Source organism: Balaenoptera ricei, chromosome 15, assembly GCF_028023285.1.
Source record: "Balaenoptera ricei isolate mBalRic1 chromosome 15, mBalRic1.hap2, whole genome shotgun sequence".
NCBI classification, from domain to species: domain Eukaryota; kingdom Metazoa; phylum Chordata; class Mammalia; order Artiodactyla; family Balaenopteridae; genus Balaenoptera; species Balaenoptera ricei.
The window spans coordinates 1,664,733-1,689,554 of NC_082653.1; the positions used below are offsets into that span (position 1 = coordinate 1,664,733).

Consider the following 24,822-nt stretch of genomic DNA (forward strand, 5'->3'; position numbering starts at 1 on the left):
GCAACACCTGCGTTGGAGCAGCGCCTGCAGGAGGGCTCTGTGCCAGGTTTCACTGGGCAGAGGGGACAGAGGCCCGGCGGTGGCTGTTCCCTCCCGGAGAACACACTTCCCCACCCGCAGGGGCTGCCCTCCGAGCCTCCACAGGGCAGGTTCAAGTGTGCTCAGGGGCAGCACCCTGGCCCGGGTCCCATCCCCGCCCCTCCCCAGGGCTGCCCCAAGGCCCAGAGTGAAGGGACACCATCACTGCCATCCCTGGAGACCCTTCCCAGGTTCTGCTCACTGGGGAGAAAGCGCTTTCAGAAATGATTCATTAGCCAAGTTCGTGGGCGTTTCAGAGTCCCCAGGCCATCCTCAACTGTGAAGGCAGCTCGAATATTTTGAATGGTCGATTTACCTCCCTTACGAATTAGCCCACACGTTCTTCTTCTTCTTTTTTTTTTTTAATATTTATTTATTTATTTGGTCGCTCCGGGTCTTAGTTGCGGCAGGCAGGCTCCTTAGTCTCAGCACGTGGGCTCCTTAGTTGCAGCATGCATGCGGGGTCTAGTTCCCTGACCAGGGCTCGAAGCCGCGCCCCCTGCACTGGGAGCGAGGAGTCTTAACCACTGCGCCACCAGGGAAGCCCCTGTCCCACATTCTTTAAGAGAAGTTGCAGGTCTGAGAGAGCACAGGGCATCCCCCTGCAACCCAGATGGCCATCCCTTACCCTTGTGCGCCCACCCCTGCCCCTGGGCACAGAGGACGCGGGGGCCAGGCTGCCGCCCTGTTGGTCTCACTCTCCCGTGCCAGACCCATACCAGCTGCCCACCGGTCCCGCAGCTCCCGTGGAGCCCGTCTCCCCCTGCACGAGGTGCTGGGGGTACAGGGGGACAAGCCACCATTCCCGCTCTCCGGCCAAGGAAACCAATACAAACAGTAACAATAAAACTTACATTTATTAAGCAACTACTATGTGCTACGCGGCAACGAGGCCCCCACACGCCAGCCGAGGCCCGCTCCCGGGGGCCCCTCCAACGTGCCCCAGCCCAGCTGCGCGGCCCGCGGAGACGGCGGCAGCCCCACCCCCACCGGTGGCGCCCAGAGCACGGCCTCTGGTCCCAAACCAGGGAGAGCAGCGCAGGGCAGGTTCCGGCCTGCAGGCCAGCTGGCCAGCTACAGGGCCACTGGAGTTTGCTGAGACACGGCTCACCTCCACCTCAGGACCTCTGGCAAAGTCACGTCCCCTGTGGTTCTCACCTGCGTCGCACCTGCACTAATTCTATGCTTGGTCACCACAAGCAAAACCACCTGAGCATGCAGCCCAGGCGCCCCAGATCAGGCTGGCTCTCCCAGCCCCGCCAGTTTTGGCGCCTGTACCTGCTCCCTGCAGACCAAAGGCAGGACCACCCAAGACTTCCTCAATCTTTGAGACCCTTCCTACCCCTGCTCCTTGATTCTCCTTGTCTGGTACACCCCTCCCCCACGCATCCTCTTTTACGAGTTGAACTGTGTCCCTCAAAACGATACGTTCACGTCCTAACTCCCAGTGTCTGTGATCAGGGCCTTATTTGGAAATAGGGTCTTTGCAAATGTAATCAAGTTACATTTGAGGTCACACGGATTCGGGTGGGCCCTAAATCTTGTGACTGGTGTCCTTATGAGAAAAGGGAAATTGGACACAGAGACACACACAGGAAAAGGGGCCACACGAAGATGGAGGCAGAGGTGGGGGGGACGCGTCTGCGAGACGAGGAGCTCCAAGGGCTGCCAGCAAACCCCAGAAACTCAGAGGAAAGCCTGGAACAGATCCTCCCTCGGAACCCCAGAAAGGAACCAACCCTGCCAACACCATGACTTCGGACTTCTGGCCCCTAAAACTGTAAGAAAATTAATTTCTGCTGTTTTAAACTACCCCGTTTGTGGTAATCTGTTACGGCAACCACAGGAAGCGAATACAACTGCCTATCCCAAACACTTGCACTAATGGAACCAGTGTCACAGATGCTCCAGCATGTACCAGACACTGACTATGCCGGACACTGTGCCAACCTGGGGACACAACAAGAACAGGTCTCCGACACGAAAACCTCGGAGCCCAAGTGATGTGTCAAAGTGCTGTACTCACCACATGACTGCCAAGGGGGCATGAGGAGGGGACATTTCAGTGGGGCCTTGAAGGCTGAGTAGGAGTTTGCCGGGCAGGCTCCTATCCAAACATAGTCTAAGGACAAGAGTATACTTCTTGCTCTCTTACTACCCTGCACGCTTCCAAGGAACCCCTGGCTTTTCTCAATGCTCTGAGCATGAGCACGTGCTGTGGACACAGAGTGTAGAACACGGACCTCTCATGCCCTCTCAGGACACCAGTAAAAGAGCCCCAGGTATGTATATTTACGGACAAAACACCAAGGTGAGTACACAGACTGCGAGCCCTATCAGGTCAAATCAGGTGACAGCCTAAGGTGAAGACCCATCTCCAAAGGTCAGCAGGCAGATTTTCTGCCCCGGGATGCAGTCTTTCTGATCTGAGGTTTGGAAGCAGTGCTCCAACACACACTTTTGCCTGGAGACTTCGGGGAGCTTTCATAGGGGGTGGGTGCAAAGTGCAAATACCTGGATGAATGTTGACGCCAAGGCACCTTCAGGAACAGTGAGTACACTCATCACACTTAAGCTCCAAAAGGCCAGGGTCCGCAGAGGCCCGTGGGCTGCCAACGTGTGCATCTGAGCCACAACGCTTGACTCTCTGCCCAGCCAAGAGTCCCACACGGAAGTCACGGTCAGGGCAGACCCTAGAGCCGCTGTCTGGGTTTGACACCTGCGCCACCATTTATCAGTGGGCACTCAGCCTCCCTATACCTGTCCCCTGATCGATAAAATGGGGATGACGATAACCACCACGAGAAAGTAAATGAACTAAAACCTGCAAAGCCCTCAGAATAAGGCCTGGTATACAGTAAGCACCCCATAAGTGTTGACTAAACAAATAAAAACACCCCACTTTTAAACCTGCTTCTCAAGTCATCTCTTTCCTATTTAGCGTTTACTGAGGTTTCTCATTTGTCAAAACCAGTCCCAGCAAAAGTAGTCTCAAAATAGCCAAGAGGCTGAGGACAAGTCCCCCAGGTCCTGTCACGTCATCAAGGAAGAAGGGCTATGACCATCAAGGTGAGTCCCTTGGGGAAAAAGGAGGCTCATGGAAACTAAGGGATACTGCCAAGGACCCCAGATGAGAAAAACAAACAACGTAGCCACCAAAGACACTGAGAAAATTCAAACGGGAACGACTAACACCCCCTTTCTTCTGAACTTATCTTCTAAACACAAACAGTAGGAAAATTTAAATCTGAATTTCAAAGCTTAAGGCTTTGTTAAAGGTGCCCCCAAACCCAGGAGAAGGTTATCTCTAGAACACCACGAGGCTAAACTTACAGAACGCGGGCAAGGCTGTAAAGCGAATCTGTAAAGTTTCTGTTAAGTGAGAAGTGTGGCCAGGTGTCACGCTGAAAAACAATTTGACACGCGAATAAGGGCGGAGAAGCTTGGCCAGCAGGTCAGCCCCGAGGTGTCGCGCGCTCCTTAAAGGGCTGCGAGACTGCTAGAACGTCGTCCCACACTCTGGATGCGCCCCTTTGTGCCTCGGAGTGCCAACACCTAAGGCGGCGGGCGTGGCCGGGTCCCCGTCGCCCCATGCGCCCCGTGGCGCCTCCACCAGTCAAGCTGCGCGCAGGGACCGGGGCCGCCCACCTCGCAGAGCCACGGCTTTCGCCAGCCAGGCGGGTCCCCTTAGCGCGCCGAGCGGCCAGCGGACACCACCCCGCGGGCACCTGGTCCCGCCGCCTTGCGCCCCTGCCCGCAGCCCCTGGTCCCGAAAGCGGCGGGTCCCCACTGTGCCCGGAGCGGCCCGGGGTCGTTCACGGCTTGGCTCCGCCGACACCACCCCGCGGGCCGCCCCGCGCCCCCGCCCAGGCTGGCGCACGCCAGCCGCGAAGCGCGCGCCGGGCCACGGCGGGGTCGCGGCGGTCGGCTGCGCCCCGGCTTTGTTCGAGCCCCGCGCCCGCCGGCTGCCCTCGACCCGGCCCGGCACCCGCCCGCACCCCGCGGCCCCGCAGCCCCGGCCCGCGGCCCCCAGCCCACCTTCTGGATGGTTTGCTGCGTGACCTCCCCTTTGCCTCTCGGCCGGGCGGACGCGAAGGCCACCGACATGGTCGTGGGTGCGGGATCAGCCCGAGATCATCGGGGTTTATTCTCCGGCTGCTCTCGGCGGCCAGAGGCGCTCATTCTCCGCAGTCGCTGGGGGGCGGGGGGCGTGGGGGGCGCCGCGCCGTGGGCTCGCCCGCCCCTGCGCCGCCGCGTCGCCCTCGGGCCCGCCGCGCCGCCGCCCCGCCCATCGCCTCAGCCCGAGGACGAGCCCCATACGGCGCCCCCGGGCGGCCGCTCTGCGCCCCGCTCCCGGCCCGCCGCCACCCCGCCGCCCCCCGCGCCCGGCCGCCAGTGGTTCCGCCCGGCCCCGCCCCGGCGCGCGCGCACGTCCGCCCGACGCCGCCTGACGCCTCCGGACACCGCCTTACGCCGGCAGCGCAGTCGCCGGCGTTGGGGGTGGGCGAGCGGCGTGAATCGCGGCCTGCGCGGCCGTGAGTGTGCGCTTTTCCCGGTCCTGATCGCGTCGGCCCGTCGGCATGAGCTACGACCGCGCCATCACCGTCTTCTCGCCCGACGGCCACCTCTTCCAAGTGGAGTACGCGCAGGAGGCCGTGAAGAAGGGCTCGACTGCGGTGAGCGGGGAGGCCGGGCGCGGGGGGCAGGCGGAGGCCCGGGCGGCTGGGTGGGGCCCGGGCTCGTCTTGCCGACCAGCTTCCCTGGGGTCCGCGCTGACGGGAGCGCGGTGGTGCGGGGCTTGGGGCGGCACGATGGTGTGGGGCGCACTCGGAAGCCGCGACGTGGGCGTCGCTGCGGGGAAGGGGCGCTGCGAGCCGCGGGCGGGAGACGTGAGGACAGGCCGGGCGGCTCTCCGGGCGCCGGCTTCCGCGTCCGGGCGAGCGGGGCGGCTCCTGGCTCGGCAGGCGCTCTGCAGGCCGCTGGCTTCGGTGCCCCGCGTCCGTGTCCGGAGCCGTGCGCGCGCCTGGCGCCGACGCCATCTTGGCGGGGGCCCTCGCGTGGACCTGGGGGGCTGGGGGCTGGGGGCCGGGCGGGGCCGGGGCGCGGGACTCCGAGAGGCAGGGCCCGCCCCTTGTTCGCTCCGGAATGCTCCTTAAGGGAGTGACTCCGCGAACTGTGTGTGGACAGCTCCCAGGTAGGCGACTTACCCCCCCAACCGCCGCGGAAAGCAGTTGCGCTTAAAGTCCGGGTCGGCCTCGAGAACAGAGGGCGGCCGGTGTCGGCATCAACCCTGCAGTTTCCGGGCCGCCGGCGCGGCGGGCAGGCTCCGTCTTGGGTCCAACTGCTGAGTTCTCCACCCCTTTGGTCACTGCGCCAGACCCATGTCCCGTCGCACCCGAGCGCGCCTCTCATTTAGACGAGTGTTTCAGATATAAATACATGCTGTCCTCAAGACACATGTCAGTTTGCTGATTGGTCAGAATGGATGATGGTTTATCTTTTATCTGGTGTTTCAGAGGTGTGAGTGGGCAGAGAGAAAACACACACGATTCTGTAAATTTTGAAGTATTTTTTGTTTCTTGAATCTTTTTTGAAATTAAGGCCCCAAATCCATCTTGTGACCTGCCTCAGCTTAAAGATTGTTGGGGTCAGCTGACACCCCCATCCCCATACTATCGTGGGTCACGCCAGGGTGGCTACCTTTGCTTAACCTGACTCTCTCTGGGCCTGGCCTTCTTTCCCTTGGGAACTTTGAAGACCATGGAAGACAGTTAACGAGAAAGCTCCTTGAAATCCGAAGCACTGCCAACCAGTGCTTTTCTGCACCACACGTGGAGACTTCTAGAGGTGGAGGCTGGGGTGACGCTAAACATCCCACAGTGCGCAGGGGCAGCCCCTCACAGTGACGAATTAGCTGCTCCAGGTGCCTGTAGGGCAGAGGCTGAGAGACCCTGCTCTGAACTAAGAGAAGAGGTTGCTTTTCCAAGTGATTGTCTCATTTGTGTCTGCTGCTGCTTCGATTGAGGGGTTTAACTGGCAGGCAGTGACTTTTTTTCCCCCCATGTTTTTAATACATTTTTCTCCGCGCTACAGTGTCAGCCGTAAACAGAGAGCCGCGGGCCTCCCAGTAATACTTGATACGTTGTCCACCTGATGCCATATCAGGCACTTCCCCGCCGCTGTGCACATTGGTTTCCGAAGTGCAGGAGAGGGGAGTTCCTTGGCGGTCCAGTGGTTGGGACTCGGCGCTTTCACTGCGTGGCCTGGATTCGGTCCCTCATTGGGGAACTAGGATCCCACGAGCGTTGTGGCCAAAAAAAAAAAAAAGTGCACGAGAGAGGGGGGAATGTTTTGGTATAGTTTTACAACCACATCAACACTGCTTTCAGGACACCTGACTTCATTGTTAGGGACTCACACTCAAGCCTTCCAGAGACTCTTTGATTCACGGGGTTGAAATGACACGTGTACACATACACACTAATGATACAGTAGTTACTCCTTAGTTGTGCTGTAACTGAAACTACGTATCAGTATTTTAAGGCACAAGACTAGGCACCTAGATTGTGATACCTGGACTGGCTCTGCCAAAAGTGGATCGAGACCCACGGTGTGCAGGGTGTGCGTGCCACCCCTGGGGTGTTCACAGGACCACGTTAGCATCTGCCGTTAGTGCTCCGTGCCTGCTGGCAGAACCTCGTGTCAGCTCCTGAAGTGCAGTGTTGCCATTTATTGAAGGTTGGTGTCCGAGGAAAAGACATTGTTGTTCTTGGTGTGGAGAAGAAGTCAGTGGCCAAACTGCAGGATGAAAGAACAGTGCGGAAGATCTGTGCTCTGGACGACAATGTCTGCATGGCATTCGCGGGTAAGTCTGGGGCCCGTGCTGTATTTCTCGGTCTCCTAGAACAGTGCTCTGGAGGTTAACCTGGTGGAAGGGCTGTTGAGGGACGGGAAAATTGGGTAACCTGAAATCATTCAAAAGAAAGGGCTGGCCTTCAAGAAGAGGGCTGGCCACAGTTGCAGGGGGAGGTCCTCCCCAGGATGCGGAAGCACAGGGGCCACATGATTAAACACCCCGGGATGAGGCGCTGTGCTGTCGCCTCCATCGCTGCCGGCAGGAGAAAGGTCAGCTGTCACAGCTAACTGCGCCCGTGAAGTGGGGAGAGCTGGACAGCACCCTGCTCTCGGGACGTGTCGTGTGTTCTTGCACTTCTGGGTTTTCATTCATTTCCTTTCTCAGCGGGGAGGTCAGTTTACCTAAGCTAGAGATTGACTTGCTTTGTCAAAAAATTAGCGTGTTGACAGCCTGTGTAAATACACACAGCTCCTCGTACACGCAGCTTTCTCAGAGAAGCTCACAGAGGCTGCTGGTTCCGCTGGTGGTCAGAATGATCTTGGTGCTGGGTGTCAGAGGACCGGCCGAGGGTGATTGCTGTTCACTCGTGTGATCTGCGCTGGCCTCGACGATCGGCCGGACGAGGGGTGGCTCAGCGGGAGCTCTCTCTGTGTTCGTTGCAGGCCTCACTGCTGATGCAAGGATAGTCATCAACAGGGCGCGGGTGGAATGCCAGAGCCACCGGCTGACCGTGGAGGACCCCGTCACCGTGGAGTACATCACACGGTACATCGCCAGTCTGAAGCAGGTGGGTGTGTGTGTGCCTGCCGTGGCTCGGCTAGCTGTGAGCAGTCACTGCTTTGTCGTGGAGTGTCCTGCCGCGTTACCTCACGTGGCCGCACGCATCACTGTGGGGAGATCAGGAGACCATACTTGTTCCATGCACGTGGTCCTAGCCTTGACTTCTCTCTGTGTAGTTTTACCACATTTATCCTTTTAAGTGGCATTTGTTGTGTTCTTATTTAGTGGCATGGGGCAGTCCAGATTCATATTTCCAGAGGGAAATGATGTAGTTCTTGTCTTGTCATTTTGAATGACCAGTCACCAAGCAGTTGGGAGGGGGCTGAAAGCCACGCCCACTCTGGTGAAATCTTAGTCACCTGTGAACCAAAATGTGTAGCCAGATTGCGTCTGCTGTCAAAGTAATTCCAAGTAGCCCCAGCTGTGCTTCATGATGCAATTCTGGTCTTTCTGAGAATGAAAATGCAGCAAGAGAAGAAGGAATGCTGAAAACCATGGGCTCATTTCATTTCTCATCTGAATTGCAAATAACCTGAACGTGGGCTTAATTTATTTTCATCCCTTCGTTAAAAGCTGTGTTTGGAACATCATGTGTATTTTACTTGTGGTTAAAAGCTGTGTTTGGAACATCACGTGTATTTTACTTACGGCGGGTTCTGGGGGGCCTTCGTGCCAAGGCAGCAGTGTCACTGTGTCTCTTTTTCCACTAGCGCTACACACAGAGCAACGGGCGCAGGCCGTTTGGCATCTCTGCCCTTATCGTGGGTTTTGACTTTGATGGTACCCCCCGACTCTATCAGACTGACCCCTCGGGCACGTACCATGCCTGGAAGGTGAGTCCCTGACAAAACAGGGGGGCTTTGTTTTGGGCCATCTTGCCAGTAGAAGCAGCTTTGGAGGCCACTGGGACCTTGAGCTGGCCTAATCCTGTAGATAGGTGTGTACACATACACAAGTGTGTTCACGACACAGTTGTGACACGGGAGCTGAGAAGTCGTTAAGCGTTGCTTTTTGGGAGGAAAGGACAGCGAGGTGTAAGGATACATGGCGTAGTCAAGTTGCCCGCGTGTCTTTCAGTAGAATCCCTTTCTTGGTAGGAATCAGCACCAACTCCACATAGCCCTTTGCAAAAAGAAGCCATGGGGCAGGGCCTGGAGTACAGGCCCGCCTGCCCCCAGGCTGCCCCTCACCATAGCACATGGGAGCAGGGTGGCACTGGCTGGGCCACGGGGGTGGCGGTGGGGGTCGTTTTCTTGGGCTGGCTCTGGATTGTCACACTCTGTGCCGTGTAACACCCATCCCTGTTTCAGGCCAACGCTATAGGCAGGGGTGCCAAGTCAGTGCGTGAATTTCTAGAGAAGAATTATACTGACGAAGCCATTGAAACAGACGACCTGACTATTAAGCTGGTTATCAAGGCCCTCCTGGAAGTAAGTTTGTGTTTGAAATCTGGGCAATATGTTGAAGACGCGCACGCCGTGGTGGTGGTACTTGGGCTGGCCGGAACGGACAGCGCAGAATGGAGCAGCTGACATGTGGGCAACAAGGAGGTGGCAAGGGCGCCAACCGTAGCACCAGGCACTGCTCTGGGGCTGTATCAGCTCCTTATACATCTGGGCAGTCCAGGCACCGAGAGGCTAGGTGGCTTGCCCAAGCGCTCAGCCTTTCCGAGGCTCGAGCTACCGCTATAGAGTCAGGGACTTAGAAGCGCTGGGAATAGTGGGTGGAAGCCGTCCTTGGAGGTGCTAGGGGGTGAAGCCAAAGAGGCAGAGGGGGTCCAGACGTCCGGGCTTAGTGGTGGGAAAGGCTGAGAACAGATGGGAGGGCCGTGAGCACACCTGCTGTGCAGGAGGAGGGACCAGCAGCCCCGCCCAAATCCAGCTGCCTGAAGGCAGGAGGATATCGCAAAGGACTGGCCACATCAGTGCGCAGCTAGGACACACGCTCTGGGTACTGGGACCCCAGTGCCCCACCCCCATCCCCTTGTGTGGCAGCGCTGGGTTCGGGCTCACAGGGCACATGAGGGCGCTCGCTGTTTGGTCTTGAGGTGGGTGAGGTATCTAACACTCTTCTCTCCCCTCCGAGGTGGTTCAGTCAGGTGGCAAAAACATAGAACTTGCTGTCATGAGACGAGATCAACCCCTCAAGGTAATCACCAAGTTGGTTTGCTGTCCTTACCTATGGAGTGTTCCCAGTGGTCAGGGCAGGGGTAGTGCACATTCAGGACCATTCTGCTGTGGCTTTAGCCCCGAGAAAGATTCTTTCCAAGGATCCCCACAAATGAGTCGAAAAGAAAGCATTCGCGTGCTGAAAACCTCAGCTGTGCACGTTTGCTTCTGCTTTATAATTATCACCTACACATCAGTTCCAGCTTGTTCCCTGGGTCAGGCACATGTGGCCTTGCTTTCCTGTAGCAGCAGCTGGAAGGGGCATCTGGGGCCTGTGTTCGGGGGCCCTTGTGTGGCTAACCATACTGTTCCTTTGATAGATTTTAAATCCTGAAGAAATTGAGAAATACGTTGCTGAGATTGAAAAAGAAAAAGAAGAAAATGAAAAGAAGAAACAAAAGAAAGCATCATGATGAATGAAATTTTGCCTGTAGCTATTTTTAAATTCAAATCATGGCTGATTTTCCAAATGACATGTAGGCATTTCTATCCCATTTATCCGTATTAAGTGTCCTACAATAAACTTGCCTGTTTTTTAACCTTTCTTTTAGGGGTTGACGTACCCTTCGGGTGTGCTGATAGCTCTTTAGAAAGCTTGCTCGCTTTGGGTCTCTGGAGCCATTCCTTCCAGCTCCTCGCCAGGCTCTAAGACAAGGCAACGGCCGAGTGGGGCTCCTCCCTTGGGGTTTGTGGGAAGGCTTTACGGGGTCCACACTGCTGTAGACAGGCACCGTGGTTACAGAAACTCAGGGTTTCTCCCATTCAGGAGTTCTAAACAGGATGACTGTTCTTACGCCTTTGTTCAAGTCCTTAATGAATGTACGATGTCAGGATGTGGGGACAAACAGTGCTCAGTTTACATCTTGAGCTCATTTTGCAGAGCAGTAGCTGTGGAACTTGTCTTGAATTTCTGGTTCTAGTAGATGAAGTCAGCACTCCTGTTTGCTACCTCAAGACTTCTGGCTGTTTCCTACCCTCACTCCCTTTTTAGCCAGAAAGATGACCCTTCTTCTAGCTTCCAGTCCACAGCAGGGTGAGTCATGGTCCTAAGCTTTGCCTTTACAGAAAAACCCTAACCACCCTTCTCCTGCACACCTCTGCTGCTTCTCGTGAGGCCCTGCCGCCAGCCCTGGTGATGGCATTGCTTTTTGGCTTCCTTTGCCCCAGGAGAACTCACAAAAGGCTTCTTAGAAGAGTCCTTGGGCTGGTTGTCTCTTCCGACCACAGTGGTTGGTAGGACTCCAACGCCAGGGCTCTGCTGTCTCCAGCTTCTCTTGTACTCTGGGTTTTCATTCAATGGCATATATACGTCAGGATTCTAAAGAGGACTAAAGCGTATCCCTGGCGGTCCAGTGGTTGGGACTCGGTGCTTTCACTGCTGAGGGCCCAGGTGCAATCCCTGGTAGGGAAGCTAAGATCCCATAAGCCACGCGGCACGGTCAAAATAAACAGGGGTAAAGAGGCCCAGAGACATGTTAAACTTAGCCTAAAGTGTCTAATTGTCACAGTGATTGTCAGTTTAAAGTTTTAATAGCAAGGTTAGTCATAGGTGGTAAACTGTGACTTAACTATATTTAGACTCTCTAGCAGAGAAATACCTGTTTAGCCTGAGTGCTGAGTCACCTACCTAGTTTAGTGCTAAGGCCAGTTGCATGTAGCAGGTCAGCTATGGAAGGTTTTTATTTTTAATTGGTCAAAGATGTTAGTCAGCAAAAAAATGGAAGATTGCTAAGAGTTTGTTAAATTCTGAAACTACCGGCAATGCTCAGGATCTGTTGGGGAGAGGTAGACAGCCCGGAAACGGAAGCTGGCAAGAACACAAGGCTGCATGCAGATGTCACAGGCCAACTCGGCCTGCTGTCTGGTCCTCCTCTCAGCCTGAATCACTCACAGATGGCCAGGTGGGCCTTAGTCCTGAGATTGCTTTTTAAAAATCACCTGGAGGACTTCCCTGGTGGTGCAGTGGTTAAGAATCCGCCTGCCAGTGCAGGGGACATGGGTTCAAGCCCTGGTACGGGTGGGTTCAAGCCCTGGTCCGGGAGGATCCCACGTGCCGCGGAGCAACTGGGCCCGTGCGCCACAACTGCTGAGCCCACATGCCACAACTACTGGAGCCCGTGCTCCACAACAGGAGAGGCCACTGCAACGAGAGGCCTGCGCACCGCCAACGAGGAGTGGCCCCCGCTCGGCGCAACTAGAGAAAGCCCGCGCATAGCAACGAAGACCCAACGCAGCCAAAAATAAATAAATGAATGAATTTATATAAAAAAAAATCGCCTGGAAACCCACTGCAGTGAAATTACATGCTTTCAGTCTGAAACCAGCCAAGTCTTGGCTTTTCTCTGTAGTCCCAGGGTCCAGCCCTGTAACAGGTTCCAAGGCATCAACAACATGAAAGTTCTGGGGAGCTTGGAAGCTGTATTATGGCAGCGAAGGGGCCACTTCCGAAGCAGGTTCTCTAAACTAGTGTCCAGAGTATCCGGAAAGCAGCACCACTCACCCCGGGAAGGTGGCTCTCAGTAACCTAGGGCCTGGTTCATTGCCCTGTACCCAGACTGGCCAGGTCTCAACTCCAGAGTGCCAGATGTCCCCCAAATCTGAACAGCACACAACACCTACCTTGGGACAGGCATGTGAGCCATGATGTAACTCGGGCAACAGAGTCAACAGGATTATTTATTTTCAGAACAGAGAAGAAGAGGGTTTTAAAGGTTTGCATGTTTGTTTATAATTACAAGTTTACATTGCTCCAACAGAGCAGCCACATTGCTATGTTCTAATTCTTAGCCATTAATTCCTACAAAAATAAACCTAAGCTTTTACAGTAACTTAAGCGATAACAGAACTGAAACCGTTAGGCCTGCTTAAAGGGATTTAGTTACCAAGGTGCTTATGCTCACCACCATGCCCTGTCAGAGGGACGCATGCTTCTACTGAAGGTCTGATCCTTTTGTTCATGCAACAAATTTATATTCCCCACCCTCCCTCCACCCACCAGTAAAACAAAAACACAGAACTATTTACAAGTGAGAGGAAATATGCTCTCGGTCAACCGACCTTGCAAAAAAAAAAAAAAGACTGGCTCATTTCCAAGTGGATAAGACACCGAACAGTGTTCGGCCAGAGTCCAATGCTGACTGGCCTGGGTCAGGGACTGGCAGGGAGAGGGCAGGAGGGAGAGGGACGCCGCAGAGGAGCTTGTCCTGGGCATTCACCCCCAGCCCCGATTCCTATGGAAGCCACACTCCAAGTGACAGCTCCCAGCTCCCTCCCGTTCAGGGCCCCCGACCCCCGCCAGCCCGCTTAGTCGCTGCTGCTCGGGATGTCAGGGTCGTCTGGTTTGCTTCTACAACATGATCCGTGGGACACCCCACTTTCCATGCCCTAGGCCCCCCATGCTGGCCACGCCTGGCTCCTAGGCCCCACCTCTGGCAGTGGGTGCCAGGCCAGCAGCACCAGCAGCCAGTTGGATTACAGAGATGCGCTTGGCTGCTGCATTTGCCAAATGGGATTTGATTCCACGTTAAAAATCAAAGCTGTCCAAAAAAGGTCACAAAGTGACGATCACACGCTTTCCCTCTAGAAAACTTTCTGCAAAATACCAAAACCTTAGAATCAGGCTGTGCACAACTAAAAAGGAAAAATAGGCCAAGATACCTCAAAGAGGTTTCCCATATACACGTCCCCCCAAAAAAGTGGTTCTAACTTAGACCATGTCCAAGTTCGGTTCAGTCCAAAACATAAGCAGTAGCATGGGAATTTTCCAAACTCAGTAAACAAAGTGACCCACGTCTCCCGCAGGAAGTGCAGCGTTTTCCAACGTCCTCGTAGACACAGGCTGGCGTCGGTGCCGCTTCAGCGAGAGCCTGCGAGGAGGAGACACAACACCTAGTGAGCATGTCCAGGCAGCTCCCCGGCCCGAGCCCAGCACCGTGGATGAAGGGCAGGGGCTGCTCAACCTCCCTCCCACCCCAAGTCAGGCCGGGGCTTCCCAGACCTTCCCATCACAACCCAAGGTCATCGTTTTTGTTCACACTGGGGGGCGGGGAGGCAGCTCCAGGTCCCACCCGTAGCCCACTCACCGCCCAGCCCCTACGGGGCACACACATCACCCTCGACCTAGTTAAAAACGCAGACTCAAGGTCAGTGCAAGGCCAGGCTGGAGCTGAGACCTGGCTTGTAACCATCGCTCCTTCCTGACCACACCAGAGTGGGGAGCACCCAGACCCTCACTTTGACAGCCCCGGGGCCTGGGTCCCACCGTCCCCAAGAGCCCCCTGGGGGATTCACTCAGAGGGTCACGGCCTCAGTTTGGCTCTGAAGCTCCTGAAGAGGCTTCTCCTACTTGGCAGCCCCGTCCGGATGCCCCCTCCCCCACCAGAGGACCCCAGAGCTCCCCTCACTCACCTTCGGCTGCCTCCTTACACCCTGCCAGTCCCAGCTCTGTGGGACGTCGGGTTACGACGGGCCGCACCGTTGCCCCTGCCCCCTCGAAATCCACCCCGGAAACTACGGCCACGAAGAAACCTTCCCGACACCCCGAAGGTCTCCGTGTTGAGCTTCCTCTCTTCAGCCCACGTCGTCCGCCTGGAACTGAACCAACAAGACAAGGAGCGTGAGGCCGACTACAGCGGGCACTCCTCACAGCTCTCCGGGCTGGGCCCCAGCCTCACACAGCCGGGGAGGGAGAAAGGACAGACGGACGGATGGTGACTCGTCACTGGAGCCACTGGGGGGGCAATCCAGTCAGGACCCTGGAGCCGGAGACTCAACACTGCAGGGGCTCCCAGCCCAGTTTCCAACCAGGCCTGTCTCCCACTGGATGGGGCTGCCCGGTATAAACCTCTCACACCGGCGGCGCCTAAGGCCGGCACGCAACACCAGCGCGCTACGAAGGAAGCCCCCCCTGCTTGCTAGGCCCAGGGCCCGTGCAGGCTCCCAGACCTGGAGCAGATCACGGACCCCTCCAGACGAGTCTCCAGAAATGAGGAGGGGGCTGGGCTAAACGGAGCAGGGTCTCCAAGGCTATGACATGTACGCTTTAGGGGAGGTGCGGACGCAGCACCAACGCTGCCAACACTCGTTTCTGCCCCTCCAGCAAGGACCCCCTGATGTCCAACTGTGTGCCACGGGGCTGCTTACAGGCAGCTCACACGCAACACACCCAGCCCAACCCCCTGCTCTGCTGCCCCCCTGACCTCCTCACTCCAAGCAGCAGCAACCGCAGCCTTCAGCCATCCAGGCTCTCCTCACAGCCCAGCAGCAAGCCTTCAGGGCGTGTCAGAGGCCAAGCCTCTCTCCCCTCCTCCAGCACTGCCCACTACCCCAAAGCCTCTGACGTGACCACTCAGCTTCCATGCCTGCCCCACCTCTGCCCACTCTCCACAAAGCAGCAGTGAAACCTCAGAAAGCACTGCTCTCCCCAAGCCAGTTGTCACCGTGACCTACAAAGCCCGGCAGGGACCGTCCCATCTTCATCGCTCCTTCCTGACACCCCCAGGCTCCGCTCCAGCCACACAGCAGCTGCACGTGCCCGCCTCCGCCTTGCACCCCGTCCTGCGTTCACCCTCCCACTGGCTCCCGAACCTCACCCGAGACCTCGGCGCTCCACTCCCCTCACACCCAACACACGCCCCAACCTCTCCCGCCTCACTGCTAGGTGTTATCTCGTGCGCCTGTTTTTTTGTTCTCTCTTTCCCCTGCCGAAACGTTAAGAGGGGTGGCAGGGGGAACAGGGACCGCCCGGCTTGCCTTCTGCTGCTCCCCCAGTGCCCGCGGTGTGCCTGCTACTCCACTTGCGAACGAATGGATCTGAGTTTCCACACCATGCCCGTTCTGTAGACTTCGTTTACTGTCTAGCTGTTCTCGGGCAACATCTGAGCACCAGCTGTTGGGTGCTAAAAACAAAGCACGCGACAGAGTCCCCGGCCTCAAGCAATCAGGTGGGTGAAAGAATACTGCGAACACTCCTGCCAGCTGCCTCAGGTAGCAAGGGCCTAAGGCCACCACGGTCAGACCAAGAAGCAGGCCCAGGCGAGGTGGTACCGAACGGGAACATCGACGTGGTGGGGAGGGTGGTCCAGCCCAACCTTGATGAGAAAGGGGCAGCTAAGCAAAGAGGGGCCGGGACCTGGGTCAGATCCCTCAGGTGCCTGTGACCGCCAGGGCTTCCCACACCACCACCTACCGCTGGCACCACTGGGCCTGACGTACCAATTACGGTAATAACGTGAGCCTAAGAGATGTGCCTTGAACCTAAGATCTGGGTTTAGTCTCCAAAAGAGCATGCCCCAGTCTCAGAGTTTGGGGGCAGAGTGTCTTCCCCCCAGCTCCCCCAGGCCTTGCCCGGCCCCCCAGCCCCCTGACCTGGTCTTGAGTTCAGAGGAAATGTTGTCAAAGAAGGACTTGGATTTGTCATAGTAGCAGTTGGGCCCCAGATGATCCTCCTCAGCAGGGGCCTCGTCACTCTGGGTCACCACCGCCAGGTCCTTCTCCTCCCCTTTCTCAGCTTTGTCGTCTACGCAGAGAAGCAGAGCGCTGAGATGCCAAGGAGCAAACAAAGCCCCTTCCACCAGGACAGGTCCTCGCTGGGCCACCCGAGGGCTGTCCTCAGGCCTCAGGGAAACGGCCGCGAGTGTTCTGCACTAAGTGGAAAGCTCTTCTGGCTCCTCGCTGCTGGTCTCGTCCAGCCCTGGGCCCTGCGATCTGCTCCTCATCCCCCGAGCACGGTCCTCCCCCCAGACTCCTCTCCTTTCTGGGAACTCCTCAGACAGCACAGTTTCCCCGCCGACCACCATCCCAGCTGCCCCCGCCCGTCTCTCCTTGACCTGCGCTGTGGACACTCCTGGGGAGGGGCAAATTTTCAAACCTTTAAAATTCAGTTTCTTCTTAAATTCTTTGTCCAGCTCCTCTCGGTTGAACTGGGCATTTGCACTCTCAAAATCAAAGTCGCCTTCAAACTTGATTGTGTTTTCCTTGACGTTAGTTGGACGGCTTTGCCCTCTGGAGCGATTCCTTGTTCGTCTGTTCCCTGTGAGAAGGAAAGGACAGCCCTGGCTGGTAAGCCACTAAGTCAGCATTACTCGGTGTGAGACAGAAGACAAAGCGGGGACAGAGCACACCGAAGCTGCCGCTGAGCCCAGCACCCTGAAACCGTCGCCCACGGAGAAGCGGGCAGGAGCGGTAAGCGGAGCGCGACCGGGTGGTTCTCGGCTCCCCAGAACTCAAGTGGCAACAGCTGTTACCTGATCGCCTCCTCTGAGGTCTTCTGTTCTCGTCATTCACCTGCCCTTGAGTCTGCACAGCTGCCGGCTGAGCTACATCTAAGGCGCAAAAAGGAAGAGTAAGGCAAAGCGCCTGCGAAAGCAGAGCCCGGGGACGGGAGCAGAGCCTGGCGACGGGAGCAGGGCGGCGCCACCGGGGACTGCGCAAGAGCCGGCCCTGCAAAAGCCTACAGGGCGGGGGGCGGGGGTGTCTAATTAAAGGATAAAAAAAGAACCCCAGGAAGCGCTGTGCCACTGAGAACACGAATAAACTCCAGGGGAGTGAGTATTTAAGTACCGCTGGCGGCCTTGCTGCTTGGCGGGGCTGGGCGCCCGTTGAGCTGCATCCCCGCGGTGCCCTTGCCAGGTAACAGCTTTTTGGTGTTCAGGTTATCAAGAGAACCAGTCTGGACAGCCTGCTCCACCATGGGGCTCTTGCTGACTGAGACAGCCGGAAAGCCAGCTCCTGAGTTGAGGAGGAGGAGAGGTTAATAAGAGAGACAAGGAGAAGGCCACACCCCCTTGCCCCCGACAGACACAGACACTCCTCGTCCAGCGGGCTGTGCGGCAGGAGGAAGGCCACCGCCTGGAGAGGCTCTAGCGAACCCAGGCAAAGCCCCCACCCTGCACCATCCCCTCTGCGTCTAGCCCAGGCAGCAAAAAAGCCAGCAGGCTCCCCCAGTTAGGGCATCGGAGGAGGGAAAAACAGCCCAGCACAATAAGCACCTCTCAAGCGGTTTAGAAAAAGCTTCCCCCAAACCACACAAGCTCTAACCCCGAGGGAGCTCGGCAGTCCCGAGATGCCGGTGAATTCACGGTCTGAGAATGTGTTTCGCTCTGGGCCATGCTGGACAAGAACCACCCCAGTCTGGCATCTTCCACAGAATGCAGTGCTCAGCCTTTGAAGTTAAAATTCTAGAACACTGTCGTTTTTGCTTAAGGCACAATAAAACCAAAAAGGAGGAAGTGATGAGAGCTGACTACAGAGAAATAACAGCCTGCATTCCTCCGGGTGAAGGCTCATCGTAAGAAACGAAGGGTTCCCAGGCTGCCCTTGGAGACGGCGCTGCACTGAGTCTGTTCCCACCACACGGCACCCCCAAGCCTGAGCGCAGGCGTGCTCAGAACCCGGCCTCGGTGGAGGTGCCCCTCACGAGATGGGCCTCTGCCGCAAGAAGAGGACAGAGAAGGGCGTGCCACACATGTCCGGCCATCTCCTCCTTTCCCCTCCCACGTTCCGGTGGGCACTGTTTAAACGGGACAACTGAGGACTGGGGGGAGGTGCACAGACTTTTGAGACAGAAATAAATGAGCCCTAACCATGGAGTAACTATTATCGGAGGGGCAGCCCAACACAGTGAAGACTGGATAGTCTACCTTTGTTTTTAAACATAGAACAGAAACTATTGTCAGAAATTACTCTGAGAAATTCCTCACAACCGGATCAAAAGTACTCAAAGGGCAGGCCCTACATACTGATACTTCTTTTTTTTTCTTATTTTTCTTTTTTGGCCGTGTGGCATGCGGGATCCTAGTTCTCCCCGACCAGGGATTGAACCCGTGCCCCCTGCAGTGGAAACGTGGATTCTTAACCACTGGACCGCCAGGGAAGCCCCCCTACTGGTACTTTTAAGTGTCCTCTGTGATGGGCATTCGTCGACCTAGACCACTTTCTCCGGCCTAGCGCCTCACTCAGCACGGCCCTCCCTGAACAAGACGGCTGCTTCCTGCTCACGCTGTAACTGGATGGGTCAAGAATCTTGGGCTCATTGGCTTTTCATAAAAACAGATCAAACTATCTTGCCCTAAGAGCAGTTTTATGTAAATGACCCTAAGGACAATGAACTACCTTGTGCAATTTCTAAGTGGGGAAAGAAACATCACTACCGCTGTAACTCAGATCCACTGGCACCCATGCAGGAAAGCAACACATGCAAAGTAACAGACTGACAGTAGTTGTGTGCCATAATGAAAGCCCCAGGTATCATCTTGGACAGAGTCTCTGCAAAGGTGAGGGCGGCGCACATGGCGCTCTCACGTCAGACCTCTGGTGAAAGGAGAAGGCCCAGAAAGGGCAAGAAACCACCCACAGGTGCGGCACCCGGCAGACAGGTGGGACAAACCAGTGTTACCAAGCCGGTCATCAGGCCCACTGCTCACCCGGTCAACAACTCAGGCTAGCCACCCAATTTTAATGGTGCTTCATTTTACAAAGACACCCGAGGCCCCCGATGCGGAACGCCCAGGATGGGTGAGGAATGTGCCACACGGATCCTAGAGCAGCATGCCTGTTACTTGGAGGATCGCCCTGCAGTCTTACCCAGCAACCTACACTGCATTTAGGACCAGCAGAAACCCCGGGAAGTGGCCTTCTGTGCAGAGGGACGTTTCCCATACGTGGCAATCACAGTACAGGTCAAAACAGACCCTGGACCCAGGAGAGTGAACAAAGTGCACTGCTGGTTCTTTCTAATACCCTCTTTAAAATTGTGAGAGTTAATAAGTCAGGATTACGTGCAGAAACACACAGAGGCAGTTTAACTGATCCACGGGCTTGGCAAATTATCTGCTACAGCTACTGTCATTCTGATCTACTGGTTTACCCCCTCACTCTTAGGATGGCTCGCAAGACAGCATGCAGTTCTGCAAAACTGCTGTTACCCTTGGAAGTGAGCTGATGTGACTCTGAGGACATGTCAAGCTCTGAAACGGGCTGTGGAGATGGAGAAGAACTAGGGCTGGAAGCCGCGGCTGAGGCTGGAGGGCTTACCAACTTTTCTAAAAGAAGATAAAGGAGAAAAGAGCAAAAAAAAAAAAAAAAAGCACACAAATAAGTAATGAGAAACTCGTCTTGTGTATAGCAGGCTTGGAAAGAGCCAAGCCATCTCTCATAGGACACTTTGCTCACACAAGCCTAATCTAGAAACAGGGAGCCAAGCAGAGAAAGGCTCCTGCACCCCAGGAGCAGCAATCAAGACAACGAGGTTCTTCTATGAGAAGCACGTGACTCATATGAGTGAAGGGGGTGATGCCTGCAACTCCGGGGTTTGAATGTGCCGCAAACCTATGGCCAAGGTGACTCTCGCTCCGCGCGTGTAGAAGCGAACCTTACTCAACCTCAGGGGAAACTTCATTTTTGAGCAAAGCACTGACACGAGAATGGTAAAAGGATAGGATAGGTGGGCGTTGCATTTAACTTTTGTATTTATAGGCTGACAAATGTGCAAATGGTTAGAACTCATCTGTAATTACACACATCGGTTATTTCTTCTTTGAACCAGACGTACCACAACTTCCACCCAGACACAGGCTGACACTTTAAATGAATTTTGATTCGATTCATCTGTTCCAAAACTCACCCTGCTGCCTCTTCCACTCAACTGAGGAGTTACTAAGCGTTCTAACTAGTTGAAGGGCCACTGAAGAAGGTGCTCAGTGTGCGCTGCCAGCTGAACGTGACACGAATACAGCGTCCCCACCACCAGGGTCTGGCCCCGCTCCTGGATGTCACGGCACAGGCACTTTACCAGGTAGAAAAAGGTTACTCACCTAAACCCAAGGAAGCGGCATACTGCTGGCTGAGCAGGGAGCTGGCGGCCAGCTGGCTGTAGGGCGGCATCCCTCGGAAGGGGCTGTAAGGCACGTGTGGCTGGAAGGAGGAGGCCGAGCCCGAGCCCAGGGAAGACTAAGCAATGAGACACACAAGTGAGAGCAGCTCAAGGCCCTCCTGTCACCCTGCCTGGAGAGCACCGTGCAGACTGGGAAAGGCAGCCCCATCCGTCAGCCTGCTCCGGGAGGCCGAGGCGGCACTGAGGGGCGTGTGAGCCTCCAGGGTGGCCTAAGGGGCCCAGAGCTGCCTTTTCCACGTTCACCCCCAGCTCCACCTGCCAGGTAGTTCTAACACGACCTTCTCCTAACTCCATGAACCCCTCTAATGGCCCCACTACCGGTCGTCAAGGAGTCCAGGCTCTGCCAGGGATGAGGATGGTGTCCTCACCTGGGCCCTGGCCCCAACACGCCGGGGCACGGCTGTGTAGCCGGGGAACTACCCCACGCGGTGTCCTCTCTCCGGCTCCCCGTGCTCCCGGGAGGCCCCTTCATCCCTCAAGGCCTGGCTCAAGCACTTCCCTCTTCTGGAGTTCCCAAGGCCGCTCACCTCAAACCTTTCAGAAGTCTGACCCGGGGCTTCTCCACGTGCCCACACAGCCCAGCGTGCAAGCCCCACCCTGCAGGGAGCACGCTCTGTCCCGGCACCTCCTGCAGCGTGAGCCCCGCAAGAGTCGGTGAAAGTCGAGGTTTACAAGCCAAGGAGATATTAGCCTGGACTCCCTAGTAATCCTGGGCAGAACACGCCATAACACAGCAGGCAGGCACACGGCATGACACCTGCAAATTCAGCATCCCACAACGCTGAATTTATCATCGGGACAGTGCTGGGAGAGCGAGCCCTGCTGTCCCGAGTCTGTACTAGCATCTCTCTCACGCACAGCATGCCACCGGGGCTTCAGGCTTACCCACCCGAGACAAAGGACAAACGCCAGGTGCCGGCAAGACTAAGAGCACTCTCCCCTGCACCGCCCAACACGCTGGGCCGGCCTCACTCTACAGCACACCCGGCGCGTGCCGCAGGAGATGAGGCCTCCCACAGAACGCCAACAGCTAGACAAAGTTCAACTGCTTTTCACGAAAAGGCTATTCCTCGAGTTGAGCGCTCTGGCCAGATGACACCCAGCTCCGTCTGGAAGCCAGCGCCTCTTAGAGACGGTGCCCACGGCAGAAACGGGGCCGCGCACTTACTTGAACAATAGCAGGGTCCTGAGGGAGCGCATGCTGAGCTTTCGGAGGTTCACACACAGTAATGTCTTTGATGTCACTTCCCCGGAAGATGATGTACTCATAAACTTCCTCTCTAGGGGGGGCAGGCCTATCTGTGGGACGGTCTTCAGTACCAAAGGACCTCACTTAGGGGTTGAGAAAAAGAAGGGTTATGTTGTCATCCTCAACCAAGTGCATTCAATCAGTCCTCCCATAGGAACCATCCACAGCATGCAATTTCCACGTTTCAACTGCTCCGCCCCCGATTATCAACGGACAATACCTACAAGACCCCAGCTGGCAAAGCTCCAAAAAGTTCTGGGTCACAAAGACGACCACGAACGATTCAGAGCCTGACAGTCTCCCTTCCAAACACGGAAGGCCAGCGCTCTTGCAAAACGACGTCTGCTTTGCAAATCCACCCCACCACCCCCGCCCGCCGCCCCGGTTCACATCTGACTTTGCAGATTAAACAGCCCCAAAGCTGCTTTTTGATTGAAGCCTCGCAACACACCGCCCCTGGGGAGTCTCTTTTCTTCTGAGAAAAGCCAGCAGGTTGAGTGTCATCCCCACCCTTCTGCCCACAAGCAGCCTGGGAGGAGCTGGTAGGGAAACAATGGGAGAAAACGGCCCAGAACGCGGACCCACACCACCAGCGTCTGTGCCTCCTGAAGGGGTTTCCTAGGGGATTAACCCCCACTGGCAGGGTTCAAGGAGCCCAAGCAAGTGCCTCCTTCTCAGGTCTCTGAGGCAGAGCTGGGCTTGAAGCAGCCTCTATCTAATCCTAGCACAACTCCGCTGAGGACCAGGGACTACGCTGGGCCTCAGTTTTTCCAACGGGGGTCTCAGGCCAAATGTAGCCAAAAGCCAAGAGTACAAGTGACCACAAAATCTTACAGTACTAAACTATGTCCCGGAGCAACGCATCTATCAGAAAACTTAAATACTAGGCTTTCAAAGGAGCTACTCCCAGAGCTGGGAACTGACCGCGACCTGGATGGGGGGGCTCCCTCTAACACAGGAGCACGTAGCTGCGCCTTGACCCTTAGAGACCCAGCCCAGTGTCTCCAGCCTAACAAGAGCAATCAAACAAACAGGGTTTCTGCAGACCTGGCTGCACTCAGCACTTCCAAGAGGCAGGGGAAGGACACAGTCATCGTCCCCGGAGGATGAAGACAAAGAAACTTTGGGCCCACCTCCAGCCTCAACACGCTCAGAAGAGGCTCTGGACTCCGGCAGAGCCACAGTACAGCCATCTTTCTCTAGGTCTCCCAGGGACTTCAGTGTGGTTACCAGCGCCCGCAGGGAGGGGTCGGTCACAAAAGGGTAAACCCACAGACTGAAGCGTCTGAACTAGAGTAGAAAGACGCTTTAAACAGGAGCATGGAACCGCCAACCGATGCTCCTATCCCGACAGGAGAATCCATTAAGACGTGGTTATTTGTTCAGGCTCAAGGCCCCAGCTGCTTAATAGGTTCCAGAAGGGCTTGCAGGAGTCGCGTTTTCTCGCTCCCCAGCCTTCTGGGGAGGCCCCGGGGAGACTCCGGGCCCCTCGCCCCACCCCTCCCCCACAGGGACCGGGTTCTCGGCGCCAGCTGCCCCCTCCGCCCTCGGGCAGCTGGGGAGGAAACAGCCTAGCAACGCCGACCCCCCACCTGCAGAGGTGAGCTACGCCGCGGGGGGGGGGCTACGCCGCGGGGGGGAGGCGGCGCCGCGGGAGCTGGACCCGCCCCCACCTCCCCACCCCAACCCCGGGCAGGGCGGGCCGGCCGCGCACAATTACGCTGCCGCCGGGGCGCGGGGAGCCCATTGTGCAGGCCGAGCCCCGGAGGGCAGGGGCGGGAGCGGCGCGGAGGCCCAGGGCGCCCCGGGGGGCGCGGGCAGGATGTGGGGGGCGCCCCGGGGGGTGAGGCGGGACTGCGTAGGGGAGCCGGGGAGGGGGGGGTGGGGCGGGGGCGCGGGCCCGGCTGTTGGCGGGGGCGGGGCGGTTGGGGCGGCCGCGGGGCGCTACCTTTGGCGAGCGCCACCGTGGAGTTGTCCGTGTCGATGGTGTAAAGAATGCCCTCGTAGCGAATCTGCGCCTTAGAGATGAGGCTGATCTTGCTGCCCAAGTACGGGGTGCCCGAGGAGCCGCTCATGGCGGCGGCCGCCCGGCCGGGCCTGGCCCGCTCGCCTCCGCGCGGTCGCCTCGCCGCCCGCTCCTCCGCCTGTGCGCCGCCTCACCGCCGCCCGAGGGCCTGCGCGGGGACCAGAGAGCGAGCGACGGCGCGCGGCCGGGGGCTCTGAGGGGAACGCGGGGGAGGAGGGGTCGCAGCAGCCACATCCGGGTCCTGCGCCGCCACGCCCCGCCCCCGCACGCTCGCCGCCCATTGGCTCGCCTCGCCGGCCTCCCTTTAAATATGGCCGCGCTGTCGGCCTGGGGGCGGGCCCGCGCTCCGCGCCTGCGTAGCGAGCGCCGCCTACCCCGGCGGGCTTTCCCCTGCTCTCCGCCCCACTTCTCGGCTGGCTCCCGGCGGGCCCCGCGCGGGGTGGGAGCACGAGACCCGGCGGGCGGGCCTGGAGGAGGGGTGGGAATCGTCCGGGGCGGAGCGCGCGTGCGCGGGAGGGGCGGGGCGCACGTGTGAGGGAGTGGGCGGGGCGCCAAAGCTCCGCCCGCCGCGCGTGCCGCCCTTTTCAGGACCTGGGTGCGGGGAACCTGTGGATCGTGTTCCCCGGTCTCAGTTTCCCCTCTACAGCAGCGTGCCAGACGCTTTCCCCCGTCCTGGGCCGGAAGGCTGGGATGCGCCCCACTGTCACCTTCCCCAGGGGCAAAGGCTGGGGGTCCCTTCCCCGGAGAGTGACCGGGGGGGGCCGGGGTCACTGC

At 57.3% G+C, this 24,822-nt stretch overlaps 3 protein-coding genes across 8 annotated transcripts in view; 1 reads left to right on the plus strand and 2 right to left on the minus strand.

Moving 5' to 3' along the window:
• The window catches only part of SS18L1 (SS18L1 subunit of BAF chromatin remodeling complex), a 28,831-nt gene extending 24,544 nt beyond the window's left edge, over positions 1 to 4,287 (minus strand). For all 3 annotated transcript variants that reach the window (XM_059898422.1, XM_059898420.1, XM_059898421.1), the window contains exon 1: positions 4,117 to 4,287. In XM_059898422.1, coding sequence (XP_059754405.1) covers positions 4,117 to 4,185 — 69 coding nt within the window. In that variant the 5' untranslated portion in view covers positions 4,186 to 4,287. The remainder of the gene's footprint in view (positions 1 to 4,116) is intronic.
• Positions 4,288 to 4,536: 249 nt separating this feature from the next.
• Positions 4,537 to 10,426, plus strand: PSMA7 (proteasome 20S subunit alpha 7). The gene is made up of 7 exons (XM_059898857.1): positions 4,537 to 4,754; positions 6,817 to 6,943; positions 7,597 to 7,721; positions 8,425 to 8,547; positions 9,025 to 9,144; positions 9,800 to 9,862; positions 10,203 to 10,426. The coding sequence occupies exons 1-7, from the start codon at positions 4,659 to 4,661 to the stop codon at positions 10,293 to 10,295; spliced, it is 747 nt and encodes a 248-aa protein (XP_059754840.1). The 5' UTR covers positions 4,537 to 4,658; the 3' UTR covers positions 10,296 to 10,426.
• Positions 10,427 to 12,545: 2,119 nt separating this feature from the next.
• On the minus strand, positions 12,546 to 24,315 carry LSM14B (LSM family member 14B). Of its 4 annotated transcripts, none has more exons than XM_059898852.1 (10): positions 23,971 to 24,312; positions 21,942 to 22,105; positions 20,694 to 20,829; positions 19,806 to 19,922; positions 17,443 to 17,610; positions 17,127 to 17,204; positions 16,751 to 16,912; positions 16,249 to 16,399; positions 14,290 to 14,475; positions 12,546 to 13,748 (listed from the first exon to the last, which is right to left on the minus strand). In XM_059898852.1, the coding sequence occupies exons 1-9, from the start codon at positions 24,095 to 24,097 to the stop codon at positions 14,304 to 14,306; spliced, it is 1,275 nt and encodes a 424-aa protein (XP_059754835.1). In that variant the 5' UTR covers positions 24,098 to 24,312; the 3' UTR covers positions 12,546 to 13,748; positions 14,290 to 14,303. The 4 variants fall into 4 exon arrangements, with proteins under 4 accessions (XP_059754835.1, XP_059754839.1, XP_059754837.1 ...); XM_059898856.1 differs by lacking the exon at positions 23,971 to 24,312 and adding an exon at positions 23,156 to 23,279; XM_059898854.1 differs by lacking the exon at positions 17,127 to 17,204 and having other exon boundaries at positions 23,971 to 24,315.
• Between the last annotated feature and the right edge of the window lie 507 nt (positions 24,316 to 24,822).